The sequence below is a fragment of the Leptonychotes weddellii genome, chromosome 14 (genome assembly GCF_054177405.1).
Source record: "Leptonychotes weddellii isolate Sample4059 chromosome 14, ASM5417740v2, whole genome shotgun sequence".
NCBI lineage: Eukaryota > Metazoa > Chordata > Mammalia > Carnivora > Phocidae > Leptonychotes > Leptonychotes weddellii.
In genome coordinates, this window is record NC_138382.1 from 76,396,947 (window position 1) to 76,418,045 (window position 21,099).

At 48.6% G+C, this 21,099-nt stretch overlaps 1 protein-coding gene across 7 annotated transcripts in view; it reads right to left on the reverse strand.

Annotated features, from left to right (window-relative positions):
• The window catches only part of RAPGEF1 (Rap guanine nucleotide exchange factor 1), a 135,724-nt gene that overhangs the window by 110,779 nt on the left and 3,846 nt on the right, over window positions 1-21,099 (reverse strand). The window contains exons 1-3 of one of the 7 annotated variants that reach the window (XM_081803808.1): window positions 2,472-3,358; window positions 1,514-1,622; window positions 555-603 (exon numbers count right to left, since the gene is read on the reverse strand). The exons of 5 other annotated variants lie outside the window; for them this stretch is intronic. In XM_081803808.1, the coding sequence (XP_081659934.1) occupies window positions 555-603; window positions 1,514-1,622; window positions 2,472-2,528 (215 nt within the window). In that variant the 5' untranslated portion in view covers window positions 2,529-3,358. Of the gene's footprint in view, window positions 1-554; window positions 604-1,513; window positions 1,623-2,471; window positions 3,359-21,099 lie in introns of those variants that run through there. One more of the 7 variants, XM_081803809.1, reaches the window with a different exon arrangement.

Consider the following 21,099-nt stretch of genomic DNA (forward strand, 5'->3'; position numbering starts at 1 on the left):
GGTTAAAGTCTGTATTCCCAGGAGCCCCTCCCACTACATGGCAACAGCCTGGGCTGTTCATATCAAATGCACACAAAGATGTGTTTACCGTTCACTTGCCCCCAAAGCAGACACTGACACCATGTTGTTTTGCCTTGGAGCCTGGAGTCATCAGTCACACACTGAGATTTCACAGTCATGTTGAGTGTGGACTACGGAAAACATACTCAGATCAGGGTCACAGTGGTGTCTGGGATTCACTAAATTTGGTTCCTAAATACTGCTCTAAAATCCTATTTCCAAAACATCAACAACCCTTAAAGACAGAGATAAACTAGGAAAGACCCCTCCACGCCCTTGCTACTTTGAGTCCTTGGCAGGGCTTCACTGGACTCTGGATTAGGGAGACAAACTGCTATCCCAGGGTCTAATCTGCACAAACAAACAAATCCTGACACTGGCCAAGACATACTCCTGGTCAAGGGGATCCATGCAGACTTAGAAATCAGGGCAGGGAGCTGCTCCTTCTTTTACCCCAACTTACCGTGGACCCTGCAATGACCGCTCTCACTCACCATGCTCCCACAACTCCTCTGCTGGAACTACTGAACACAAATGCACAAACTGCAGAATAAAACACAGAGGCTGGCTTTAATTTTGTCTGTAAACTCAGCTGCTTCCAATGGAAATTCCAATAAGTTTTAACTCTTATACATTTTTCTAAGGAAAACCAGAGACTATCTGAAAGTAAATATATTAAATTCCTGTTATAATAAGTGGTGCTTCTGAGTTACCAGATTTTTATGACAATCTTCTTATTGGTGGCTAGAGATACCAGCTCACGTGGCACTGAGTAAGAGTGCTGGATCCTGACCCACCTCCGTAAAGAACATGTCTGCTAAGATTCATTCTTCTGAAGGATACAGTACTATGATGCGACCAGCAACCATTTTTTTAATGGGTCCCCCCATTAGTAAAAATACATTAAAGAAAGTATAACAAATCTCATATATCCATTACCTGGATTCTGACGTGTCTTAAACTTACCCTATTTTGCTTCTCTGTATGTATGTATGCACTCATTCACCTGAACCATTTTGGAGTAAAATTACAAACAGTATAACCCTTCCCCCTAAATACTTCAGCATGACTATCCGAAGAAAGATATTCTCCTGTATGACTCATTACCATTATCGGACATAATAAAAGAAGCAACAGTCCCCAGGTATCATCTACAACCCAGTTCATATCAAATTTCCTGAACGGTCCCCCAAATGTCTTTATCACTGTTTTGTTCAAACCAGGACCCAAAGACCGCTGGGGAATACTTGTTTCACGGTAACATGGGAGACAAAGAATGAGTGATGGAAAGTCAGAGGCACAGGAACTTGACATGAAATTAGCAGCCTACCTACTTTTCCCTTTTAAAAAGACAAACCACCCATAACCGGACCACAAAAGACAACTGCTGTTAACATTTCCGTATGTTCTCTTCCAGGTTATATTTTCTGCATAAACACACACCCATACGTACAGTTGCAGTCAAACTGTCTTGCTGTGGGTTGAGTGCTGGCTCTGCTTTTAAAGGTGACAAGTGGAGGTGTAAGAGCCAAGACCTGGAGTCCGGAAGGCCAAGGGCTGGCCTGCGGGGTTAATGACAGTGAAAAAGGCAGCCGGGGGCGGCTGGAAGGCCAAATTGCCCTGGGACACGGTTACATGGGCCCCCAGTTTCAAGCGCACCATGCCAGTGCCTGTGGTCCCACTGGCTTCCTCCTCCCCGGAGCTGACACTAACATAAGCCCTAAGAGACACAGAGTGGGTGTCGGTGGATGCTGGCCAGCACCATGGGCGTCTAGGATGGGTAAACATGAGGTTTCTTACAGAAAACTCTGAATTCTTTGGAAGAAAGATGCTATATATTTAAAAGCTATTAATAACATTCTCTCACCAAACTGTTACAAAAGATTCAAACTCCTGGATATCAAAATTTAAAAAAAAATTTTTTTTTTTTATTTGACAGAGATAGACACAGCGAGAGAGGGAACACAAGCAGGGGGAGTGGGAGAGGGAGAAGCAGGCTTCCCGCGGAGCAGGGAGCCCGATGTGGGGCTCGATCCCAGGACCCTGGGATCATGACCTGAGCCGAAGGCAGACGCCCAACGACTGAGCCACCCAGGCATCCCTGGATATCAAAATTTTTATTTGGGATATTTTTTAAAGCTGAAAATGTTCAATCAACGGACACATGCTGCACTGAACACAAACCTCAAGCCGAACTTCATTCTCAGCCAAGCTGTGGTATCACATTGAGATATGAATCATTTTATTCCTTGGGAGAGCTGTCTGTTCATTTTCTTTAAACTGTGCTGACCTGCAGAGCTTTCTGGCGTGGAAGGTGTTTCCCGAGCAGTTCTAGCTTTGGTTCTGAGCCAAAATATCCCAGTGCAAAGGTGCCTCCTTCCTTCAGGAGACGAAGCCCAGGGCCTGCTTACCTTGCTTCCAGGGGCACAGACGGCTTCGTTTCCGGGGCTTCTGTTTCTCAGCAGCATTGCCCATTCTAAAGTAAGGGGCTCACAGGGCCCTTCCAAGCCTAGGTGTCTTCACTGAATAGTGAGTAAGGACCGAGGCACTGGCTGAAAGGGGCTTCATCTCTCCCACATCCCAATCACCCAGCAGCAGCAAGCCCTGGCAAACCCTTCCAAGAAAAGCCTGAATTCTGCTCAGAGACGTCCTTGCCTCCTGCCTTTCAAACTCCCTTCACTCCCAGGGAGGAAGCTAGAAGAAAAGGCTTGTTATCGACCTACGGGTGGGTCTCCGTCCCCATCCGTCCGTCCGTCTATATTAGGAAGCTCTTCCTTGGCCTTCCTTTGACACTCTATTACTCATCGGCACAGCAGCGGCCTCAGAGTGAACTGCATTTCCAAACACTTTCAATGCTGCCTTTCCTTGGGGGAGGAGTGGGGAATCAGGTGGTCAGAGAGCTGAAAGCTAGAAATGGACCAATTTGGGGTGTGCCATGAGAAACATTTTCCAAGCTGAGATTTAGCCAGGAATTCTTAAGAACAGGCTGTTCTATTTATCTTTACCTACCCCCAGAAAGTTTACATTTGAATCATTTGGGGAGGCCATGATTAGTTGAGAAGCAGCTGAACCACAAGGTCCTCATTTCAGCGCTGTTCTCTCAAGGAAATTTCTAGTTCATTTGTATGGTTCATCAGTAAATCAACTGTTTCTAAACTGAGATGCATTTTCTCAAGAAAGCACTGTTAGGTTAGGTTATGTGGCAAGGGACCCATCTCCAGTCCACACGTTAGGGAGGCAACATGGGACTCTAACAGATGAGATGAATCAACAATGAAACGCTACCAGAAGTAGAACGCTCCCTGCACGGCCAGTATGATGTGGTCCATGTTTCGCACTAATGCTTCAAGGATGCCGTGGACGTAGGTACTGCTTCCAATCACATCCTACTTGGCTACACGTTATCAGTTACTCCTTGAGGTATCACTACCACAAGCCCAAATCACTCACAGAAGGGCAAGGCCCACCAAACTCCTCCCCTGTTCCACAGATGGGACCAGGAGTGGATCAAGGCTACAGAGCTCGTGAGACGGCTGGATCCAGCTCCATTTCTATCCTTGGCTAGGAAAGCCGCCACCCATTTCCTCATGACTGGAGAAGGTAGGAGAGCGGGGGGAAGGTGCTGGCCCTGGAGGGAAGCTGGCCTGATCCGAATCTCTGTGGGCATTTCCCAGCTGGGCACCTTTGGGACAAGAACTTAACCTCTCTGGACCTGATTTTTTGCACTTATGCAACATGTGTAAAATCATGCTGCCTACTTCACAGGGCAGTGGTTAAATATGATATTGAAGAAGTGCCTGGCACACAGCAGACCCTCTTAAAGAACAGCTACTCTTGCTGTTTTTATTATTTCATTATCTGTAAACATCCAGCTCTAGATATGTTAAAGAAAAATTATCTACTCTCACAAGAGATTTTTCTTCCCCCCATATCAGAGTAAGATCTGCTGCAATATTCTGGTAAACAACTCATTCCTTTAGTGCAAATAAAGTTTCATTTACAACATCTGTACCATCAGAATCACATTTCGATTGTGGAAAGTGACCTAAACCAGGGAGGTAATATGTGACGACTGAAGTTTTGAATGAAACATTTTACAGAGAACCCTCCCCTCCATACAAGACACTACTGGATTCAGAAGGAACGTGAGTCAGGAGTCCTGCAGGGCACCGATCACTTCTTGAGGGAAATGAAGAGAGAAATCATGGGAAAAGCAAGTGATTGCTGTATTGTGCACATTCACCTCCCCCAGAGGCAAGGAGACAGAGACAGGTGCCCAACAGCTGACCCGAGGCTTCGTACATGGACTTTGTCTGCTAGGAGGAAAGTCTGATGTTGGTCACTTCCCCTCTGGAGAAAAATACAACAATATGAGGAAGCACCAAGCACTGTGGGAAGGCTCCAAGTGGGAGTTCCAGCTCAGTCCAGGACATAAACAAAGGGGAATGACCAGCCTGGAGGTCAGGCCCAGCAGAGCACTAAGGCAGAAAGTCTGGGAGCCAGTCTTCTGAGCCCTCTAGGCCCCGCTTTGAAGTGACTTCCCTGCTCAGCCCCAGAGGAACTCATCCAAGGCAAAGGCACATCTTGTGCTGTGTGTCACAAGAAGCACCGATTGGTATTTTCTTACAACACACTCACATATTCAGAGATCAGTCACAGAATGTCACGGCCGGAGGGACCTGAGGGAGTCACCCAGTAAATACCAACACCGAGCGTAGGGAGAGCCAGATGACATGTGCTAGGGCTCACTTAGTTACCACTGTGATCAGTGCTGAGAAGTTCAGGGTAAGGGAAACATGTCTAGCCGGGCAACCTAATCTAATCTGGGAGGTCAGGGAAGGGTGAGACTCAGAGGATGAGCAAAAGCTGACCAAGCAAAGGGGTGAAGAGTGTTTTGTGCAGGGCAGCACGTGCAAAGGCCCTGCTGTAGGTGGAGGTACACGAATGTGGGGAGGTAGAGCTGGAGCAGGGCCTTATAGGTCATCTCACGAGCTTCAGGGGTTCCTAAAGTGTTGGCCAAACCACGAGTGTTCAATTTGGGGGAAGAAAAGTCCATGGATTTCATCAAAGTCTCAAAGAGTCCCAAAGGTTAAGGGGCGCTTGGGTGCTGGAGTCGGTTAGGTGTAAGACTTGGTTTTGGCTCAGGTCGTGATCTCAGGGTCTTGAGATGGAGCCCTGCTTCGGGCTCTATGCTCAGCAGGAGTCTGCTTGGGATTCTCTCTTCCTCTCCCTCTGCCCTGCTCCCCCCGCACCCCCCCCCCCGCTCGTGATCTCTGTCTCTCAAAAACAAAAACAAAAAGAGTTCCAAAGGTTAAGAAGCACAAAGTCAGTCCAACCCTCACATTCCAAAATGAGGAAACTGAGATCCACAGAGGGAGACATTTCCCCAAGGTTTCACAGACAGGCAGAGAGCCCAAATCACAGACTCCCAGTCTGGTGTTTTTCCACATCTAGCCACTGCCTTATTTCTGGCAGGGGTGTGTCAACAACAACAAAGTACTAAACCTCACTGAATATTGATACTGTACCAAAACAAGGCTGCTTTGTTTCTGTTCGGGCAGGCCTAGAAGAGACACTCCACAGACATGAATTGTAAAGTCAGCTGCACCATCTTTCTTCGGGTCTAACCGAACCTGCCAAATACAGGGGATCAGAGCCTCTGGTTCCAAGGCATCCTCATGAGACGGCCATGTGGGTGCTGGGGACCTTAGTGAGGCCTGCTGGGTCACTAGAGAGAGGGCCATCACAGCAGGCCCCTCACTGCTAAACCAGCACCCGGCCTTCTCAAGAAGCTGTTCATTTGTTGTTCTTCAAAGTCAGGATTGGTCCGGGAATAAAATCTAGCCCACAGGACATGAAAGGAAGAAAGCCTACACCCCTAATTATATAATTCCACTGGGAAATGAGACAAACTATTTTTTTAAGTGAACAATAGTCATTTTCCTCTCTGCCACTTATTTCATGATATTTAGAATACTCAGGAAAAGTCTAAATATGTGTGGAGAACACTTCCGAAACTTCTGACGCTTCCCAGAATACCTACAGGAGGAATTCTCAAGTGCCTGGACTGGCATTCGACGCCTTGTGGAGTCTGGCCCCCAAATGACCTTTCCCATCTTAGTGTCCCACATTCCCCACTCTGGGGCCTTTACTTTGGCCAAGGACTCAATATCATGCCCAAACCCACTCCTGCTTGCCAGCCCTGTGCCTCGCCTCCTTCCTTTCCAGCTAAGCCATGGAAACCAAATAGTCAACGTCCAGCGGACTCTCAGCGGGCAACCATAACGGGGTCCCACAGCCTCTGCTTTGCTCGCACCATGACAGCGGCAGTCGAGGCAAAGCCCTCACTGCGGAAAGGCTCCCGCCCCCTCCACCGGCCCTCCAGGATCTGTTGCCTCCTGCCCTCAACAGCTCCTGACTTCCAGAGACAGAGTCACCCAACCTGACTAAGCAACGGACTCGCTACAGCCTCTACCCTGAGCTGGATGGGCACAGGGGAGTCAGCCCTCATTACGCTCTTCGAGAAGCACACCCCTGTCCAGTTAAGAGGCGGAGCCCACATCCAACATGTGCCTTTAACCACTCATTCAACAACAATCAGCTCAAAAATGAGCTTCAGCTACAGGCCAGGCACCCTCTGGGCTCTGGAGAAACAGCACCTGACAGGAGCTTCCCTCCTAATGAGGGAAAAGATCACCAAAAAAGCAGCAAACAAATGCAACGTTAAAAGAAAGGAGAAAAAAAGGCTGGGCTGAGGGGCCAGTGAGGGGACAGTGCCAGGAGAGCTACCTCAGCCCCTGGGGTCAGAGAGGCCCCTCTGAGTGACAGGAAAACAAGAGCCGGAAGGAGTCAGGGCACAAACACACACAGAACAGCAGCCCTGGGTTCGTGGGCACTTAGGGTCTCAGTGCTTCCCGTCAGGAAGGCACATCGACCCAAACGCTGGCTCCACTTCTCTAATGAGAAATCAGATTTTAAGAGGAGGAGGGCTAAGAACTCTCCAAGGCACACAGCCAGCGAACGACAGACGCCGCCTTTGGACACGGCCGCCGACCACAGGCTCTCGGGAGGCACACCGCATTAGCCGGAGAAATGAACAGTGAGTGCAAAGGCCCCAAGGCAGGAGTAAACTTGGTATATTCCAGGAACACTTGAAGGAAAAGCTCAAAAGGCTGCAAGGGGGCCAGAGGATAGGGTGCCAGCGGCCCTGGTAAGCACCGCGGCCTGACCCCCCAACGTGAGAGGAAGCTATTCGACGACTGTGAATAGGCCTGATTCGATCTACCGAACGCTCTGGCAGTTGAATAAAGACTGGACGATGGTGAGGCAGGAGTGGAAACTAAGAAGCCAGTTAGGAGGGGCGTCTGCGGTCCAGGAGAGACGGCGGTGGCCTGGAACAAGTGGCAGGCAGAAGGCAGGTACATCAAAAGCAACCGAGGGGACTTAGGGACATGGGCTGGGAGAGGAGTCAGGGACGACTCCACGATTTCTGAGCCTGAACAAATAGGTCAAAAATGGCATTATTTACTGTCATGGGCACCCCAGGGGTGCCAGTTAGACAGGGAGTGAAGGGGAGAACCATGAGCTCTGAGCTTTCGAGACATCCGAGGGGACAGTAGGTGGGCAGTCTGTATTCAGGGGAGAGTTTGGGGCTGGAAATAGACATTTTGGAAATGACCAGTATTTAGATGGCACTTAAAGACATGGGCCTAAGACTGTTGAGGAAGAAATCTGAGGACTCCGCCCTAGCACGTTCCAAATTGAATTTGGAAGAGAGGCTCCAGAAAAGGAGGGCTGAGATGGCTGTGTCTTCATGTCACTAGGGCACACGCATACAGTGAGGCAGCTCACGAGAAGCTTGGGAACATTTACCACCATGTGTTTAAAGGCCTACAGTGAACACTGGGTGACTTCAAACTTCATTTAAATTTTTGTGTTTGGTCTTCAAGTTCCAGATGCGTAGTTCTAAAATGTCTTGCTAATGATGACTAATATATCAACCTAATTAATTAGCTAATATTCCGAGGCACAATATCCATTTGGTGTGAGACTCATCAAAGAGTTTCTTCATCACTGCCGATCTTCTGGCCATCTTGTCAGAGCTAATTAGACCGCCGCTGTTTACCTCCTAATACTGCGGACAAAAGCACGGACTGCCAAGGAGAAGTGGTATCAACACGGTCCTTCTCTTGCCATTCACTCGTGCTTGTATTACTAGAATCATCTTCACTCTCTGACGCCTTTGGCGCTTCCTCATTTTGTAAGGGTTTCGGTACCGAGCAGCGGCTTCAGCCCAGCTCTCCCACAGACCAGCTGGGCAAGTCCCATACACACCTTCCTGGGCCTCACTTTCCCGTCTGTATAATGAGGCCACGACCACCTCCCAGCAGTGCTATCGAGACGGTTAAACGGGGGTGCGGCGCAGTTCGCGGCATCAGTGCCTGGAAGTTCTCTCTCAGCTCCCCACTCCCCTACTATTCTGAGGACGACATTTTAGGCCAAATTCCTGAGACCCCTTCTGTCCTCTCCACACTTGACTGTAAGCAGTGATTCCAGAGGATGTCCCCGCTCATCCACCCTACGGGCAGCAGCAGCATCACCGGGGCGCGTGTTAGAAATGCCAATTCTCAGCCCAACGCCAGACCTAGTGAATCAGAAACCGGGGGTTGGAGCCCAGCACCTCCAGGTGCTAAAGTCTCAGACCCACTATGAAAGGTGGGCAGCATTTTGGGAGACCCCTACGTCCTCAGGACAGGGACCACCTGGCCCCAGAGGATCCTGTCATCAATACCTGCTAACGTAACAGGCTGCAAGTTACCGATTTATTATGAACGCAAAGCTTCCCGTCTTTCCAGCTATCTTCCTTAAACGTCAAATATATCACTTGAATAAAAATCAGGCTTCTTATAAAAATTCAATCCCCATACTCCTTTCTATAGCAACACAGAAAACAAAATCCCCCAACTTAACCTAGTTTTGCCATATAATTATTTTTCCAACTTTCCCTGTAAGGCTTGACACAAATACTAATATCCTTTCTAGCCATTCCAAAGAATATGAATTTAGATCAGCTTAACCTAATTTTCATAAGAAAAACACATTCTGACTGTTGTATTTTTTTTTAACCAAAATGTCTTTTAATGTCTTTATATTGTTTTTTATTGTTTTTTAAACCAAACTGTCCCAGATTTTGATGCTTCCATGAGTTGAGTGACTGGAACATACGAAGTGGCAGATGCCCACAAGGAGAATGGGACCCAAGCCAAATTCAGCTGACCCTCCTGTGGCTTCTCTGGGCTTGATCCTGTGTTGGAACAGACCCTAGTTTTGAAATAGTTCTCTCACTGCAAACCAAGACCCTCTCCAACACAAATGTGGAACTCAGCAGTTGTAAATGATGCCTCCCTCAGTGTTTTCCCATCCAAACCAGGACACTTCTGAGAGTGATAGGGAGGGTGCTATTAATAACTACGCCAGGACAGCAGGTGTAAGCCGGAATGCGTGATCATCACCCCATCTGTCACAGTCGACATGAGCACAGTGATCCTCAAAGCAATTTTCCTCTGGTGTCCAGACACCTAACTGTGAGACGAGAATAGAGCTACATTTATAAGCTCCCGAGTCTGACTCCTCGATCAAAGGCTAGGTGTTGACTGGAGGGGAGAGGCTGAACCAGGGGCAGTGAGCTCCATGAGAGCAGGAGCCTTGGCTTACGTATCACCATGTCCCCAGCATCTACTGCCGTGAACTGCAGACAGTAGGTGCTCAAGAAACCAGCTGAAAGAGTGAATCAATGCTTCACATTGTATTTCCCTGAATCTAAGATGTGTATTTCTTCACAATTTAACTTTTGAAATCAGGGTGTGCTCTTTTATAATCTTTCTTGCTGATGTATTTTTTCTTTGCTTCCCGAGAACTGTTATGAAATAATCTGTCTTACATGTGCTGGTGCACGGGAGCAAAACAACACAGTAACGGCCCATCAACCCAGATTCAAAGAGACATGTTCATGATACTCACGGGACCAGAGACCCTGTCATGGCAACTCAAGGTGGCAGCTCCCAAATGGAAGTACCATTTCATCTAACAGAGTCTGCCTGGCCTGAAAATTCTTGGAGAAAGCCCTGACCTTGCTTCTCCATAGATCATCCCCCCCTCCCCAGGTCAGTGATACCTTCTCACGAATGGGGCCAATAGCCTGGAATCCTGCCACACGGTGCTGGAGTAAATGCCGCCTGTGTTGTCAACTCAGAGGAAGTGCCGACAATGCTATCTGGGAGTCTCAGATGGAAGCCACGGCGGGGCGTGAGAGTCTTTATTAAGCGCTGACGTGCCCTAAGCACGCACCATGTGCCAGTCTACAACGCCCACCAGGCTCCGGGGCTCAACCAGATGTTCAGGCTCCCTGGACTTCCACTGGCCACTCTCGGCACCAGTCTACTCAGATACATATAGGTGGGAACGAAAGGTTGCCAGGGGGCAGCGCTGGACAGCACCCTCTGTGAGGGTCCTTGAAGGAGCCTAACGCAGCTGAGAGATTCGGGTCCAAAGCGACAAGATCCACATTCGGTGGGTACAGGATCCACCCTGGTTTAAAAGCTGCCTGCCCCACAGGAACCAACATCTCATAATCACACAGGTCTCCTCAAGGGACATGCCCAGTTACAGGAGTCGCTGTACTCGGGGAAGCCCAAAGTATGGTGTCCCACCAGTGTTTACAGAGGATTTCTAGTTCCTCCCAGCTCAGATGCGATTAATTAAACCAGAAGTCATTTTTACCAGAGCACTGTTGCCCAGGAATACAGCTGTCATACGCCATAGTGGTTTTAACGTCTTAATATAATTTATAAAGACATTCAGGATTAAATGATTATGTAAATAAATACTGAGAAATATGTTAACCATAGTAATTTTTTATAAATTGTGGCGAAATTACACGTAACATAAAATTTACCATCTTAACCATTTTTTTTAAAGATTTTATTTATTTATTTGACAGAGAGAGCACAGCAGGGGGAGCGGCAGGCAGAGGGAGAAGCAGGCTCTCTGAGCAGGGAGCCCGATGCAGGACTCGATCCCAGGACCCTGGGATCATGACCTGAGCCGGAGGCTTAACAACTGAGCCACCCAGGCGCCCGCATCTTAACCATTTTTTTTTTTTTAAGATTTTATTTATTTATTCGTGAGAGACAGAGCGAGAGAGAAAGGCAGAGGGAGAAGCAGGCTCCCAAGGAGCAGGGAGCCTGATGTGGGACTCGATCCCAGGACCCTGAGATCATGACCTGAGCCGAAGGCAGACGTTTAACCATCTGAGCCACCCAGGCGCCCCATCTTAACCATTTTTAAGTGCACAGTTCAACGATGGTAAGTATAATCACACTGCTGCATACTATCACCACCATCCAGCCACATGATTCTTCTTGTCTTACAAAACTGAACTTAAACATTAATTGTTAACCAATAATTCCCCATTCTCCCTTCCCCCAGGCCCTGCAACCACCATTCTACTTACTTCCTGTTTCTATGATTTTGATTACTCTTATCTTGTACTAGTGGAATCCTACAGTATTTGTCCTTTTGTGACTGGCATATTTCATCTGGCCATAATGTCCTCAAGGTTCATCCAGATGAGGCATGTGTCAGAATTTCCTTCCTTTTTAAGGCTGGATAATGTTGCGTTGTATGTATACACCACACTTTATTCATCCATCAGTGGACACTTGCGTTGCTTCCAACTTTCAGCTACTGTGAACAATGCTGCTATGAACCTGGGTGTACAAATATCTTTTTGAGATACTGCTTTTATTTCTTTTGGCTACATACTCAGAAGAATTGCTGGATCATATGATAATTCTATTTTTAATTTCTCGAGGAACTGCAATACTGTTTTCCATAGCAACTGTACCATTTTACATTCCCACCAACAGTCCACAATGGTTCCGATTTCTTTCTTTCTTTCTTTTTTTAATGTGCAAAGACTACTGAAGAGTGGAAGTGTGTGATCTCAGGGCAGGAATGAGGCACAGGGAAGCATAAGGAGGCATGATAAAAGATCTGTTCTTGGGGTGCCTCAGTCAGTTAAGCATCTGACTCTTGATCTCAACTCAGGTCTTAATCTCGGGGTCGTGAGTTCAAGCCCCCTCCAACCTCGGTGGCCTCCACTTAAAAAAAAAAAAAAAAAGATCTGTTCCTTAATCCCACAGACCTTCTGAGAAGTTGCAGGTACTCTGTCTTCAGACTGTTGATCTGAGGATGGAAGAGAAGGCAGCTGTCCACCGGTGCTCACCTCCACTGGTCCAAGTTTGCCTCAAAGAGTTTTAAGTCACTGGTACTTCTGGGTTGCGCTCGCCAAGCAGATTTCTACAGTCTCCCACACTGCAGCATTAAAGAGGAGCCCGGGAGAGGGGCCACACGACCCCTGTGCACAACTGGTTGGAGCCTATGCAGAACTGACTGTGGCAGCAATGGCTGGATTAGAGGACAGGTGAGCCTGAGAGGATCTGGAGTTACAGAGAGATGTATGATAAAAACTCTACTCTAGGTAATGAGGAACCGCTCAGATGGATGGAACAAGCTAGATGGCTTCTTTCCTCAATGACTGTCCCCTCAGCTGGGATGGGTTCACCAGGTTCTTGATGGTAACTGGGTCCCTTCTTTTCCTCCGTGTCGTCTCAGGGCCTTCCCGTCCCCGTGTGGTCTCTGCATGTCATCTCTGTGGCCACTACGCCACACGAAGGGCAAAAGCTAGAGTGCCAGGGTGCCCTGGACCCAAGGCAGGAGGCTCAGCGAGCTAGAGCCGGGGTCAGAGGTCCGCCTCCGGAGCTGTGCATGTGGAAGGATGGCGGCCCGCACGAACGGCTCCAGTTTCTACACATCCTCACCAACACTTGTTATTTCCTGTATTTTTTTTTCTTTTGAAAGCAGCCATGTTAAATGGGTATAAGGTAGTATCTGTGGTTTTGATCGACATTTCCCTAATGATTGATGATGCTGAGCACCTTTTCATGTGCTTATTGGCCATTTGTGTATCTTCTTTGGAGATTGTCTGCTCAAGTTTTTTAATTGGGTTGCTTGATTTTTGTGGGTCAAATGCCATCTTTATCTATTTCCAGAAAACAGAGCTAGTTAACCAAGGTCAAATTCTAAGTAGATAAACACTGACTATATGCATACAATGGAATACTACTCAGCTATAAAAAGGAATAAACTGATGAAAACAACTTTATGAATCTCAAAGACACTACACTGAGTAAAAGAAGTCGATCTCCAAAGTTACATACTATGTGATATTTTTGGAAAAGGCAAAACTGCAGGGCTGGATGAGGCGCCTGGGTGGCTCAGTCGGTTGGGCAGCTGCCTTCAGCTCAGGTCATTGTCCTGGGGTCCTGGGCTCAAGCCCCACATCGGGCTCCCTGCTTGGCGGAGTGGGGGAAGGGTCTGACCAGAGAGGGAGAGCAAGATGGAACTGGTCTCAACCCTGACTGTGGTGGTGGTTACACAGATGTAGAGATGAGGTAAAACTCAAGAGAACAGTACACCCTTTAAAAGAAGGTCGTTTCACTGCATGTAAATTAAAAAAAGTTTTCATGCAGAAGGCAAAAGGGTTTCTCCTCTTATGCACATAGACATTATGCTGAAGCATATCTCATGGAACCCTCACAAAACTCCAGGAATATGTAATTATTAACTGTTATTTGAACCCAGGTCTGACTGCACTAGGAGAAACTAAGTCCTGATTATTTTGGATACCTGAGATTCCATTCTAAGCTTTCCAAGACGTGGAGTATTTGCTAATTATTATTTCTCCTATAGTAGCACGAATTTAGAGTGGGTAGAACTATGTCCGCACATAAATGAATCTTTCTCCCTGGGGACCGGGTCTACAGAGCTCCCACCAGATCCTTAGTAGGACTTAATGATCTTAAAAAACTCGGGAATCACCGCTCCAGTTCCAAGGTCCAGGGAGGGATGGTGGCTTGCCCCACAGGGCACAGGAGGCCTGTGGCAATGCCAGACACTCAGGCCAGTTCTCTCTCCATCGCCCAAAGATGCCACAGTTCCAAGCATTCCTAGTGACATGCTCCCCACCGTGATTTCAGTCCACACAATTTCCTCACTGGTAGGTGCATATCCCCTGCCAAGCTGGAACCGGGGAACTCTGGGCTTCCCTGCGACACAGGGCTGAAATGTGGGCCAGGTCCCTAGCCCAATTCTTATCTTGGTCAAATATAAAGACCGCATTCTACAACCTTGCACATTTAAGGTAATTAACAGAGACAGCTCCCGATGAACAGAAAAAACAAGGACGGATCATGCAGGAAAGCATGCTTTTGATCTGTGCCTTTGGTTTTCTGATGAGCTCAGAGAATTAATATTTGTAAGGCACTCCTGACAAGCTGAGGCAGGAGCACAAATTAGTGTGGTTATGCTAATTAAGTGAGAGGTTCTGTAGCTCCAGGACCCAGCGATTAAAGAAAGTGAAAAGGGCTGACTGGTCTCTGGGCTCTCTGCAAACAGCCCTGTACTCGGAGCGAGCTATGCTGAGAAACCCGCACGGAGACTACGCATATTTCCTCTCACCTGTCACAGATGCCCAGGGGGGCACAGGGGAGGGAGGACTCAGAAAAATACACTAGGATTTCTCAATTTATCCTCATTGTGAAAATTTATCAAGGAGGAAAAATAAGGGTATGACCTGCTTGCGACATTCGGCACAATTTGTAAGTGACTTGTACAAGAGGACCTCGAACGGCATGTGGCATTTTAACGGTCACAAGACAAACGCACCATACCGTGACCGTTCCACCTTCAGAGCTGAACAAAGATGGTTTAATGAATCCTGAGCGTCATCCCTGCTAGGAGAAACTGAGGCAGCGTCTCTTGGGATGAAGCAAAGATACACCTGCAGGTAATCAGCCCTGCTCTGACCCTGAGATAAGCTGCCACCCATGAGGATGGGCCTGTTCCTTCTACATAGACTTGAGAATATAATCAGGACAGGGGCGCCTGGGTGGCTGAGTCGATTAAGCCGCTGCCTTCGGCCCAGGTCGTGATTCCAGGGTCCTGGGATCGAGTCCCACATCAGGCTCCCTGCTGAGCAGGGAGCCTGCTTCTCCCTCTCCCTCTACCTGCCGCTCCCCCAGCTTGTACTCTCTCTAATAAAAATAAAAAAATCTTTAAAAAAAAAAAAAAGAATATAATCAGGACTTTCCTCAATCTACCCACATGTGCTGTGGCCACGTGTAGCTGAAATGAAACCCCATCTATTCCTCCTTAAATGATCTTTTTGGAGGTTTATTACTTAGTTATAAAAATCTATTCCCTGGGATTTGGCTTTCTCAAATGTAAAAAAAGAGAGAGAGAGACCCTGGGAGGAAATACCTCAAAAGCCAGAGACATCCCCTTCTTCTGTGAACATGGAGGTCTGAATTTCACTTACATATGACCTTTTTTAAAGAAACTGTCATTTTAGAGCAGAGGGGGATATTAGGGAAGAACAAAAGCTAGTGTTTATGAGCACTTATGTGTCAAGACTCTGTTAATATGCTTTATGTGCATCATCTCATTTAATCCTCCCTCAAGACCGAAAGGTAGGCATGGTGATGATTTTCTTCATTTTACAGATAACGGAACGGAGACTTACACAGGCAAAGCGACTCATCCAAGATCCCACAACCACCCTATGGGAGAGCTGGATCCAAATCTGCAGGTGTAGGACTGGGAGGCCCATGCCTCCATCACTGTTCCATATGAGTCCAGCCTCTCTTTTCAAAGATGGGGAGCCTGAGGGCTCAGAGATGCACCGATCCGGTGCTTGCATGCAGAGCCAGGGCCCAGGAGGCAGGTCTCCTGACCTCCAGCCCAGGCCCACACTGCTTCCGACACGGATGAGTGTCAAGAAAGTATGAAAGCCTAAATCAAAAGTCTCCTGCACATAACACAGGTGGTGGCCAAACTGTCAACTCCCTAAGGGCACAGATGCCTCTGATCTACTCGGTACCCTTCACTGCCCCAGCAGACAACTTGGCACTCAGTGAGCACTAGCCATTGATACATAGATGGGTGGACGGGGGGTGGGTGGGGAGGTGGGTGGATGGAGCTATTTTAAGTAAGGGATTCTCTGCACTGTGCACATCCAAAGCCGATTCCCGTACAGTATTTTTAGCAAATTCACTTTTTAAGTCACCTCTGAGAAACCAGAAGCTGCTTCAAAACCCTGCAGACAGATGCGGACACACCTTCACGGTCCTCAGAGAGGCTGGAAAGCCCCAGGGGACCCCAAACAAAAGACACTGAGGGTGGCTCCACGCCAGCCTCCTGGTGGCTCTGTAGAGGACCAGCACTAGACCCTGGGTCCGTGGAACACATGCAGAGGAAGAGGGGAAGAGAAGCAATGAGAGAAACCCACGGTCCCCAACTGGCTCTGCCTCTCACTCAGCAGGTGACTTGAGCAAGTCACTTCTCGCCCTGCCGCCTCCCTTTCTTCAACTGTCAAATGGGCACAATACCTGCCATTTCACTCTTTATAAGAACAGAACTAATAAAACCATACAATCTCTAAAGGTAAAGCTCCTAGCACTGCGCCCGGCACACAGAGTACCCAGCAACTGTGAGCTGTTGTCCTCTTCCACAGAGAAAAAACACTGTGATCCAAAAGCTTATCATAACCAAAGAACAAAACCCCTAACAACAGCAAAAACAAACAAACACCCCATGTCTACAAAAGTGTTTTGAAATCTATAAAGGATTATGTAAGTTTTACTGTGATGACAGTCAAGTGTCCCGAAATATCACTGTCATTAAAAACCAACAAACAACCCAATACATCCAACTCCCCCTTTATACTGCAGACGGGGCTCACAAGGAACCAGCATTAGAAAGCCTTCTGAGATGGGTTTGTCCACCCCATCAGGTTACAACAGGGGAGCCAGAAGCTCGGAAAGATTACGCCATTTGCCCCAGGTCCCCCAGCATGAAGCCGGGCTTCCCGGCCCCTCGCGAACTGGGGCAGGAGAGCCTGCGCCACTGTCTCCTCCGACATCCCCTCCAGCCTCATCTAGCGGCCCTGCCAGCACGGCGGCTGCCTCAGTGGCACAGGGGTCCCTGGAGACGTGGAGGCTCATTTCGACCCAAGTCACAACAGTCGAGAAACTCATGTCCTCACAGCCAATGAAAATACAGATAAATGGGAAGTAGTCCTATGGGCTGAGGTCCCGACTTGGCCCCCATTCGGCACGTGACCACAGGCAAATCTCAGCTATTCTCGATCTCAGGACCCGACACACAAAACAAAAGCTCTGTGTCTCCATGTCCTGCTCTGCAGAATGAGAGGCTCCTCTGTAAGTAGTAAATGAGACCGTGTGTGACACACGCTGCAGAGAGCCTGCTACGGGTAACGCGGTAAGTGGTCAATGAAAGTGAGCTGCTACTATTTGCATTTATTACTGAGAGGAGGAGCTGAGAGTCGCCAGTTCCATGACCCACGTACAATCAGCCATCTATTTATTCACAAGCAGTCGCATGAAGGAGAGGGGCACATGTGATTATCCATAACCAGCAAATAAACACAACCCTTGTTTCCAAACAGAAGTTCTGATTTTTTGTTTGCTTGTTTTGGGCCAACTACGTGGCAGTCTGGACCCATCCCATTCCAGCGGACTTCGGCTGTCTCTCCTTCGTTGCACGTCCGCACCCACCTTCTCCCCAAGGCAGCCACCGTCACCCGCCCGCGCTCAGGGAGGCCACGGGCGGGCTGCCGTTCTCAACAGCACGGCATGCGGCTGGGAGCCACACCTGTCAAGACCATGCCGATGGCACACATTTTTGAAAGGCCAGAAAGCAGATGCCTGAACGCTGCACTTTAGTCTCGCAGCCTGGGAAGCACCACACGCACCCTGTGCTCGACAGCTCCATGTCTTCTATGCTCTAAGAGTGGGACAGTTTCCTGATCACAAAACTTAATTTGCAGTGAAATGATGGTGGGGGCCAACAAGCCAGTGAGAAGAAAAGAGAAAGGTCACCTGTAAGGAACTACTGAGACCAGAGGGTCTAAGCTGTTGAGAGATAGTCACCATATTTTAGGAAGACGCAGTCCGGACTGCAGGTCAGGACTCTGGTTCAGAGAACCATCATGGGTCTTCTGAACCACAGCCTGGAAGAAAAAGGTGGCCATCAGGGGCGCCTGGGTGGCTCAGTTGGTTAAGCGTCTCCCTTCAGCTCAGGTCATGATCCCAGGGTCCTGGGATCGAGTCCCACATCCGGCTCCTTGCTGAGCAAGGAGCCTGCTTCTCCCTCTGCCTGCCTCTGTCTCTCTCCCTCTGATAAATAAATAAAATCTTAAAAAAAAAAAGGTGGCTATCAGATGCAGACTTTCAGTCCAGTCAGTAAACCTCTCCACTACACCTTCACCCACAGAGGAGGAGGATATGACATGAGAGACTCTGCCTAAGCCCCTTGACAAAGAAGAAGAGGGGGGGCAGGAGAACCCCGCCAGCCCACCTCTCCTACCTCCTCGGGGAGCATGTACCATAAACAGACCTGATGGTGCAGGCGGCGTGTCCTAAATAACACTCAGAGGCCAACTGAAAAAAATAACAAGCAGGCAAAGGGACTCTAATCGTGGCCTCGTTGTGGGCAGCAGGCTGAGCAGGACCGGCATATACCAGTGGTCAGTAAATGAAAGGCGGAGTCACAGATCCGCACCGTCCACACACGATCAGCAGCTGCCGGACTGTCACGGCTCAGTCTCTCCCCGCGTCCTAGAACTTTCTCAGTACAGTGTTCTGGGACTCTCATCTCAGCTTCACCATGAGAACTCTCAGGAACCTACACTAAAACAGCCATCAACGTATATGGTTAACACAAAGCCCCAACTATCTGCAGATCCCGGTCAAGATTATTGGTCCTACTAATTCACCAAGAAACAACCTAACTGGCAACTCAAAACCCAGAATAAGCTCCATTTAAAGGTAATTTTGGGGGCACTGGGCTGGCTCAGTCAATGGAGTGTGTGACTCTTGATCTTGGGGTTGTGAGTTCGAGCCCCACAGTGGGCGTAGAGATGATTTAAAAATAAAATCTTAAAAAAAAAAAGATAATTCTGAGACTTGGAATCAGAGACCTAAGTTTGTTCTATGATCGTCTCAACTAAATTCATTCGTTCTTCCAGCAAGTAGTTACTGAGCACCTTCTCCACACACTCGGCACAGCGATGGCCAGTCGGTGGGGGCCAGACAGGCACACTCCCTCAAGAAGCTAACGATCTAGTCAAGACTCTATGTGTTGATTTTTAACTTTCAGGAAGGAAAGCGAAGCTCTGGTTTCTGAATGAGCTAAACAATACCATTCTACCCAGGTGTTTACTTGGGGCCTCCCGTGGAATTCGTTATCTGCTGGAGGAAGAGAAGGCACGAGGAGTCCGGAGGAAGCTGGTTTTGGCAGAGCAGGCCGAGCACATGCAGGAAGTGGGTTTCCACACTGTTTGGTGGAGGGCCCAAGGAGGATCCTCGGGGGCCACAGCTGAGCACAGGCTTCACTGTCCTCAAAGTGGCTCCCCATTGCCCATTATCTAATGGCCCTCTCACGTACAGAAAAGGACCTGCTGCTTTCAAGCAAAACAGGGAAGCACTAATTTGAGAGTCTGCCCCCTCAGAGCACTGACTGAGAAAATGACACCCAGAAAAGGGAAAGAGCTGCCCAAGGTCATGATAGCGGGCCTCAGATTTTTAGTCAAAGGGCCTGAAACAAATAGCCAGAAACTAAGATGACAGATCCCTTAATAACTCACAAACTGTGGGGTTTGTTTTTTTAATCATAAAAGAGGCTCTGGGGCAAGGTAGGTGCCGAAGCAGAGGAACACCTGTCCCAGCAGCACGGCGCCCAGTCGCTCGGATGCTTCCCGGGCTCCACTGCTCTTTCCAGTGCGTCATCTTATTATGGCAACGGGGAACACATCCAGCTGGCCTGAGGTAAGACACAGCCCCATGCTCAAGGCATTCTCCAAGCCGGGCTAATTTGGGAAATGATTTTTCTGCAAGCTCACACATGACTCATCTTTCTAGGCCTCCCATCAGGTCTGTCGGCTACAAGGAATCCCATTCAAACCACCTCTGCCCAGAGCTGCTCAGGAGACCAGGAAACCTTTGGGGTTGCTGTGGCTAATTTTGTGAAACATCACCTGCATTCATGCCATTCATCTCCTTACAGGACTGCTAATGTTAGCGGTATCATTAGTCTCATGTGCAGCCTAAAGACTGCATTGGGCCTACCTTCATTTAACTGAGGCGCCCCCCACTTTGGTTAAGATCAGAAAAGAAATGTAGAAACATGAACAAGAAGCAAGATGGAGGGGCGCCTGGGTGGCTCAGTCGTTAAGCGTCTGTCTTCAGCTCGGGTCTTGGTCCCGGGGTCCTGGGATCGAGCCCCGCATCGGGCTCCCTGCTTCTCCCTCTCCCGCTCCCCTTGCTTGTGTTCCCTCTCTCACTGTCTCTCTCTGTCAAATAAATAAATAAAATCTTAAAAAAAAAAAAAAAAGAATCAAGATGGAAAGCTGCTGTGTGTCCAGCACCATGGAGGCCCTAAGCGGTGCTCTGTGAAGGCAGAAAGGTGGCTGGAGACCCCCGGGGTCGGTTCCCCACTTCCCCGCAATGAAGCTGCAGCCCCGCGCAAGTGGCCAAACCTCCCCAGATCTTAGTTGCCCTCAGGTGCAAAATGGACATGACCAGCCCTGCTCCTGCCTCTGGGGCCGGCCCTGAGGAAGGAGTGAAATGAGGCAGGCTCTCAATGCATTCCCAAAACCACAGGACACTGCAGAAACGTCCAAGACCATTCTGATGTTATTCTGGACTGTGACCCTGGAAGGGCCGGTCTCCTGCGGACTCTGTGCCGTGTGATGCGTCACAGTGTTTGCCAACAAGGAGGGACTCAGTAAGTGTCGAATGTGTGAGTGAATGAAGGGCTACCGGGGGCCATAAAAATGTTGTATTTGTTGACTGGATTCATTTTGACCACAGAGACTGTTAATTGTGGGGGAAAACGGAA